The 8,397-nt window shown below is 41.6% G+C and overlaps 1 protein-coding gene across 1 annotated transcript; it reads right to left on the bottom strand.

Moving 5' to 3' along the window:
- Positions 1-623: 623 nt before the first annotated feature.
- slc35b2 (solute carrier family 35 member B2) lies at positions 624-6,360 on the bottom strand. Its single transcript, XM_005474994.4, has 4 exons — positions 6,066-6,360; positions 3,954-4,141; positions 3,695-3,855; positions 624-2,553 (listed from the first exon to the last, which is right to left on the bottom strand). The coding sequence occupies exons 1-4, from the start codon at positions 6,083-6,085 to the stop codon at positions 1,621-1,623; spliced, it is 1,302 nt and encodes a 433-aa protein (XP_005475051.1). The 5' UTR covers positions 6,086-6,360; the 3' UTR covers positions 624-1,620.
- Positions 6,361-8,397: the final 2,037 nt, after the last annotated feature.

The following is an 8,397-nucleotide window of genomic DNA, read 5'->3' as shown; positions in this document are numbered from 1 at the left end:
TCGACAGTGCACCTTATAATCTGGTGCGCCTTATGGTCCGAAAAACGTGTGTTTCTTTGCGTGTATTGGATTTGATTGAAAAAGGTAAAGTTCCATTTAGTTTCTTTTTGTATTTTTCACCTGGTTTTACCCGGTTTGAGAAAAATGATAGCTTCAAAGAAATTGCTCATTTACACAAACAAAATTCGAGTCTATTAGATAAATACAATTCAAACCACTGCAGTGAACTCCCTGTAATACGACGTTCAATGGTCAATGCCATTGAATGTCGGGGTGAGGCCTAAAAGGAAAAAGTACAGACATGACTCGACTGGTATAGGCCAAAAGGTCATTAGTAAGCTTCACTAGTGCGGTTTCTGTACTTACAATGGACTCTAAATCTTGACTGAAACTCTTCAAATAAACCATTTTTATGCAATCTTTTACAAACCACTCTTTTGAGAATTTTTTTTTTAAAGGAAGGTTAGAAATTAGCCCATTTTACAAGATTTTTTTACATGATAGGTGACGTCCAATAACTCTTTGGCGACATGGCTGGTTCGATTTCTCCAGATGTTACTACCTTCTTTTCAGTCTCCTCTGGTTAAATAAAAACAATGTAATCATCACTGCAAAACACTTGATAGTATTAAGTTATTTAATATTAATCCAGTTACCAGAGGAAATAGTAGAATGATACAAACAAGGTACCAGTTACATTGCATTTCCCTTGTATACACTCCGTTCTGCAAACTGACCCCTGGGTCTACAGTATCTTCACATCATTTATGACAGCAATGAGGCATCAGAATCATCCATTCAGTGTTCCCCAAACATTCACATCAAAGCAGTCCTTTTACAAAAGTACACAACTGACAAGTTGGCTTGAAAAAACTGATTTAAGATATATATATATATATTTATACATTTTTTTTTGCCCAAAGTTCAAAACATTAAGTAAAACAGTGTGGGAAAAAAATTCTAAAACAACCCACAGCAGCATCTGATTCTTTCTTTATGACCAAGAATGTTGTTTACCTGAACCTTAACTGATGCTAGCCTATGCAACATGTTAATATATCTTAAATTAAACTAAAATATATGCACCATGTTTTGACACCATCTTAACAGCTTTCAAAAATAAAATCTCATCTTAAGACAGATAAAGACCCCTGCTCTCCAACACAGTAGGTTGATAGTTAAGCATCTGGCTGCTGCGACTGAAGGATAACCCAACAAATGGTGCCATTAGCCTTGATAAAGTTAAATAAGGGACAATATCAGTAATGCTTGGGAAATAATGCCTAGCCATTAAACTCGTACATTTTCCATGGTCATAGAAACCCTAAATGTATGGAGGTTTAAGAAAAAAAAAAAAAAGATAACAAAGAGCTGAAGAGGCAGTTTGCAGGCACTCAAAACTTCTCTGACCTGACGAATCACATGAACCACTTGGGGGTACCTTGGTGTAAGAGTAAAAACTGCAGAATCCCTTTCTGTACCATTGCTAACAAAAAATAAAATTAAAAAGAACTGAACGGTAAAAAAAACTTAATAAAAGAAAGAAAGATGCACACAAATAGACAAATAGCACCACAGAAAACGTGGTCTTAGTTCCCAGTTCGGTGCGACTTTGGAGCGCTACACCTTCTGTGCAAGCGGCTGCGCTCCCCGCCGACCTGACTTCATACGGCTACGTGCATACACCCGTAGGAAAAGTGCCAGGAACACTACAGCGACACCAAAGCCACCTACTAAGGTAACAGTGTGACCGTAAAGGAAACACGAGAGGAGAATGGCGAAAGCCTGCCGTAGGGTCATAATGATGGTGAAGACGGCAGCACCGAACTGGTTGATAGTGTAAAAGATGAAGAGCTGACCGCATGCCGAGCACACGGACAGCAGCACGGCATGAAAGGCAAACTCGGAGTGGCGGGTCATGAAGCCCAGCGACTCAAAGAAGGCACCCTGCTCCAGCAGCGAACCGACGGTGAAGAGACAGGAGAACAGGTTGACTCCAAACATCATCTGCACTGATGACATTTTGTACTTGAACAGGTTGTCCTGCCAGTTGGAGGTAAAGCTGTCGAAGGCGATGTAGCCAATGAGGATGATGACCCCGCTGAAGGTGGTGACGGTGGATGGATGTTTGTCGGTTGTGCTTGAGAGCAAAAACATGCTGACGCCGACCGAGATCAGCACAGCAGTGAAGTACTCCCAGTACTCGTAGCTTTTATGGGAGACGATCTTGCCCATGAGCATGACAGGAATGACTTTGGAGGCCTTGGCCAGGACTTGAGTGGGGAAACTGATGAACTTGAGGGCCTCGTACTGGCACCAACTGCTCAGGATGTTGGAGAGCGAGGCGAAGGAGTACTTGTACATGGGTGCTCCATGGCGAGGCTGCTTGAACATGACGCACCAGAGGCCCGACACAGTCAGAGCAAGGATACGGTTCATGAAGACCAAGAACTGCGAGTCCTTAAATTTCTCTCCCTCCTGATCTGTAGTTGCGGCTCCGTAAGAACGAGTCATCACCCTTTCCTGGAGGACTCCCCATGTCAGATATGAAACCTAAGACAAGAAAAGAAGTTTATTCTTAACACTGAGTTAGATCATTTTATGAAAAAACAGCGTTAAATGAGGTATTTCGGGTGGTGTGTAGTATTAAAAGCAGGAATCACACTACTACTATTCAAACCCTTTACTCTTTTCACATTTAACTGTGTTACTGTCACTGGCTGAAATATATTACAGCCATCATTTCCCCTATTATAAATTCTACTCACTGCCTGTATATTGAAAGGAAAGTGGAAGTACTCAGGGCCTTTACTGTGTGAAGTTTTGTACAACTCATTTTTGGAAATGTTTTGCCATTCTTGACTGCAGAGTATCTAAAGCTTGGTCACAATGGAAAATGAGTGTTAGAAATTTGAGATCTCACCAGAGATGTATGCATGTATCTGTATGTATGTTTCTGAGTTATCCCAAGGCCACTCCAGTGTTGTTTTAAAGTCACTCAGACAACACTGGAGTGGGCTTACAGTCACTCTGTTTTTAAACAAAGAGGAGAGCCTATCTGAGCTATCACTGGGTGGGAGGCTGGCACACCTTAAGCAGCCATCCCCGGTCACCAGTCTAATTCAACACAAGTGAAATTTATGGTCCAGCAGGTGTGGTGTGTTTGCTATCTGCTTCAATCTGAGGATGGCCGGTCTGCCTGTAGTGAGCTCTGTTATCAATGAAGGCAGAGTACAAAGTATGTAGTACGACTTGTCTGTGAGCCGCTCTCAGGCGGTTGCTGGTCTGTCTGTCAGCAGTGGAGACGAATGACGTTATAAGTGTTAAAAAGAACACGTCCACTGAAAATTTACATCTACAGCTAATTTAGAATCAACAATAAATCTAACAAGCATGTCTTTGGACTGTTAGGGCAAGCTGGAGGACCAACACAGATGTTAACACCATGCCACCTTTTAAAAAAAAATTAATTATACAACCTTCACTCCTCGAACAACATCTTGTAAATAACTCATTTGTCTGCATGGATCAGTACCTTTATTGCTGTACTGCATTGCGCTGGAGGTTGCTCTAAATACAGTATCGACAAACAGTGGCATACTTCAACCTCCACACATTGGGTCCTCAGAAATAGGACACAATGTGGTAGTATTAGCATATGCAATTAATGACTGAAGGTTTTGAGGGGGGATACCTGAAGTCCGGCAGCGCAAAAGATTAACTTTAATGCCTGTTTGAGTGTTGAACCCGAATCAGCCTCATTCCTGCTTGCTGCAGACGCGTCATCGAACAAGCTGGTCTTGGCCTCGTTTCCAAACACACAGGTCTTTATGAGAGGAAAGCAAAACCCACTCCCTAAATAAACATGAGAAAAACAAAAGCCCAATGAGTTTTAGATCAGCAGCTTTCGTGCATTTAAAAATAAGACGGCAAAATTCTCTCAAATCCCGAACCTGTTTCTGCATAATTGGTGCGCTTGAAATAGCTAATGAGGAGGTAGCCAGGGATGATAATGGTGGAGTATCCCAGCATGTTGACGAGAAAGCGGAAGAGCCAGACATCGTGCCAGCCATCCAGCAGCGAAGGCTCTTCTGCAGCCACAGCGGAAGGGAACAGGAGCAACACGAGTGCAGGCCAAATCCTACAGGGTGACACAAAAGGACCCATCAGGCTACATAACAGAAACAATATCAATGAGAGTCTGCTGGTGATTACAGCTTGTTTACACATAAACAAGACAGTTTACATTACTTTATATTTTAACAAGGTTGATGATAAATATTAAATGAACAATACACAAAGATTGTTTATGTCTGCTAAATGAAGCATCTAAAATTAAACCTAATTTGTGAGCATTGCAATGGTTATTCAATTTTCATGCACTTTCATTAAAATCTAATCAATCCTCTACAATGAGTAGCGATTCTTAACAAAAGTGAAAACGTGCCCCTAAAATGACATATGTGACCTTGTCCCTGAGCACAGTTTGGGTGAAGGTTTGATTAAACTGACCAATAGTGTAGCAGAAAACACCATCACATTATGCATCTTCACAATATCTTTAATTAATTATCTTTCCCTGATCTGTCTGTCAGTAGATCCGTCATATAGGTGGATCTGTAAACAGACAGATCCACCTATATGACGGAACCACTACGCCCTTATTCTCCAAACTGGGTTATCAAGTCCTCAAATATCTCCCTTCCTCTGAAACTAAGGGGGATTCTGCCTTCGTTCCAGACCTGAGCTCCAAAACTATGGGGCAACTTACCAGTCTCTGTGCCTTTAACTTTGTAGCATCCTTTAAAAAAAAGCAGCTTTGTCTTGAAAATAGTTATAAACTTAACTTGCTATCTTTTAAACGTAGTTTGTAGCATGTTAAAACATTTTTAAAAAAACATAAATAGGGCAATTTTTCAGAAAAACTCCTCCAGAGCCAGAAAGCCCACCTTAAAACTGTTTTCCAAGCTAATAACATAATAATAAAGCATCAAGCATAGTGTAGTCTGGTTGTAACTACAGCATGAGAGCACTGGAGGATGAAATGAGCTGATGGAATCAGTTAAAACAACCAACTTGCTAACTGAGCCGTGAAGACATCAGATGTGCTTCATCACCCATTCCCACAAACAGCCTAAGTGTTACTAATGACTAAAGGACACCTGTGATGAAACTCAAGCTTCCTGTGAAAAGGTGTGTTCCTTGCCGACAACAGCACTGAGATGTATCCCATTTGGAGTGAGGCAGGGCCTCCTCCTGTGGGGGCCTGTGAGCCCGGCTAACACAGAGCCTCTTTGTGTTGGGACTCTGCAGCGCCCTGGTCAGCCAATAGCCTACTGCAGGGAGATCTGGGCCCTGAACAAGAAGCTTATTACATGAAGGAATGCACTGCACAGACTGGATAAGCCATCCTACATGCTGCTACGCCATAGACACACAACGAGAGAAAATGAGCTCTTGTTTAGATTGACGTGTGCACATATATGTACCACTAAAACTGGAGCAACAGGTCTTTATTACAATAACGGAACTGTTTCTCCCAAGTTGCTAAAAAAAAGGCTGGTGGGGTAGATGTACGAAGTGTAGAGTGGAAAAACACCAGTACTTGTATTAGTATTGGGTATTTTTCCATAGGTGTTGGTGTCATTTATTAAAACTTTAATGAACGCACACTGTAAAGGCGATAACTCTTGGGTTAGTTGCAGTAAATTGACTTAGATATGAAAAATATTTCAACATATTTGCCTGCAGACAGACACGCCCACTATCACACAGCCGTAGACTGTACAGAAAAAGCAGACTCTCTCTCTCACGCGCTATAAAACTAAATTAACCCATTTTTGGTAAAAGCTGGCAAACGAAAGTGTTTTTAGGTCGGACCTTTAGTTGCTAAATTAGTGTAAGCTAATACCGGTTCCATAGGCAGCTTACAGCTTCAAAAATGTGCCTCCGTAAGGCTGCATCCCAGAAAGGTTCACGGTGAGCTGAATGAGCCCATACCTCAAACTCATCTTCAGCTTGACACATTTTCCCAGTTAGCTTCACTTGTGTCTGAAAAATATTACCTCCGTGAGAAAGAAGGCATTTTCCCCGCACTCCGTGGCCGACACCCGGCGTAGCACACACGCCGACAGACTCAAGCGTCCCCGCTGTGACACACCATGAAGCCCTGCGGATCCGCCAGGTGAAAAATGTCTAAATAATGAGGTGCTGTTTTCTTTCAGACTAGTCGCCTTTAGATCAGAGGTCTTCGACTTTTCCTCAATAGCCGATGTGTTCACTTGAGCAGGAAAGGCCACCTCCTCTTTACTCAGCAGCATCACCACAGGATGCTGACGAGAGACAACAGCGCCCTCCCGGCGGCCCTGACCCCTGTCGGTGTGGAGGAGGAACTGCAAGGCGAAATTTAGGTTATATACTGTACACACAGGCAATTCAAGAGGTGTTGGGCTGAGACGTGTACAGACAGCAGGAGCCCACCATAGCCCTATGATCAGCTATTGCCATTGGAATGCCATAAATTTTCACTGGCATAGATTTTAAACTGTGGTCATCTTTTCTCCAGTATATCCACCACCCAACATCCCTCCTGTGCACATGTCCATCCCTCCTGTGCACATGTCCATCCCTCCTGTGCACATGTCCAAACCATCTGAGCCTCGCCTCTCTTTGTCCCCAAACGGCCCGACCTGAGCTGTCAGTCTGATCTACTCATTTCTAATCCTGTCCATCCTGGTTACGCCCATCAATGCTGCTGACTACATCATCATCTTGTAAACTTTCATACTATTGCTGCTGACACTTATCCCGACCCAGTCATTTACACTCACTCCGCCTTGCTTGCACTCTCTCCTGCACTTCTCTTGTGCATATTCCTTTGCTTTGGATGGTTAACTCTAAGTAATCAAACTCACTTCCACACTCCTGCCTGTCCATACACCACTTTACAAAACATTTATTCAACACAAAACAATGGTTAAACTCCTGTGTAGTGTGTTTTTTAAAAAAAAAATCAAGTACAATCTATAAGATGGCACATCAGCCTAAAAATCATACCTAAAATAATTATCTGCTCTAGTTAAAGGAATATCTAAATTCGGACCAAAACATATCACACTTGTGGTGGAAATGTAAATGCATAACATAAAAAAATTAACAATCCAAAGATTCAGATCTTTGAAAATGAATCAAACAAATAAACAAACAGGGGGAAAAAAGATTAAAATGTAAAGATATGGGTCTTTAGTTTGATGCCAGTGCTTCCCGCTGCTCAGTGTCTGAAAAACCTTCATAGTCTAAACTTTTAAGCGGTTGTTGCGTTTCTTAATTTGGCTTTTTTCCCCTGCTCATAGAGATGACTGTCTGGATGACATTCCTTTGGGTATTTTTATTGATATGTAAGTAAATACAAATAAATGCAAAAGCAGCAAACAGATCTTTTCTTCTTTACATGTAATGACTCATTTCTCCCATTTCTTGGAAACAAGAAACATCGCATATAAGACATGACATACTGTTTTTAATATGTATATATAAGAAAAAAAAGATTAAAATGTAAAGATATATATAGTTTTTGAAGAGTTCCAGTATAAAAGACAGTATAAAAGGCCCACACAACCAAAACACCCACTCTATGCATCTCTGAAGAAGGTTAAGCTGTGCTGGAAAGCCTGCTTATGCATGTGGCATTTCAAATGAATCCTACTTCATAAACAGGTGCACAGTAAAGCACTTCCTTCATGCCAGTGAGTGAGCATCTAAATAGGCTGCTGTCATTGTTGCTGGTAAACACATCTGAGCAGTTTCTTCAACGACGACACAGTACCTGCCATACCCGACTCACTTCTAAAACAGGTCACGAGTAAGGAATTCCGTTTATTTTCACGCAGGGGAATGTGTGCCCTCGTTCCACTACACCTCAGTAGTAATTCCTCCAACGTTTGTCTCACCTTTGTTTCCTTCTGACTGCAAAAGTGAAGAGAGACATTCCGTCATAAAAAAAATCAATACAGCAGCTAACCATTAACTAAACCAAAATATTACAGCAAAGCCGCACTTCAAGATATCACATAATAACAGGTGATATATTTATCTGAGTAATATCCCACGCAGGCTAGGTTGCGCCTTTCACTGACCGCAGCCTGAAAGTGGATGTCTGCAAGAATGGAAATTCCGGCATTCCATTAGAAAGAAATGTTATTTCCAGGAGTATTAGTCAGACCTGATGAGATAATTGACCTGCTGAGTGTATTACGCAGACTATAATCATAGACGTTGATTGAGAAGGATCGCACAGAGCGGAATACATGACCCGAACACACCAGTTTTAAAACCTTTTGTAAAACTAGCATGGTCTTTACTGTACATAACACAACAGTATCAGTTTTCCCGATTACA

The sequence above is a fragment of the Oreochromis niloticus genome, linkage group LG15, assembly GCF_001858045.2.
Source record: "Oreochromis niloticus isolate F11D_XX linkage group LG15, O_niloticus_UMD_NMBU, whole genome shotgun sequence".
Lineage (NCBI taxonomy): Eukaryota > Metazoa > Chordata > Actinopteri > Cichliformes > Cichlidae > Oreochromis > Oreochromis niloticus.
The sequence above is the reverse complement of the archived record's forward strand: the minus strand, read 5'-3'. Positions and strand labels throughout refer to the sequence as shown.

Bases quoted from the DNA above. Each gene is read 5' to 3' on its own strand.
- slc35b2 (XM_005474994.4), bottom strand. From the start codon at position 6,085: ATGCCTTCTTTCTCACGGAG. The intron at 3,856-3,953 runs GTTCGGGATTTG...ATGTTTATTTAG, and splicing joins CACCAATTATGCAGAAACAG to GGAGTGGGTTTTGCTTTCCT. The intron at 2,554-3,694 runs GTATCCCCCCTC...TTCTTGTCTTAG, and splicing joins TTTGCGCTGCCGGACTTCAG to GTTTCATATCTGACATGGGG.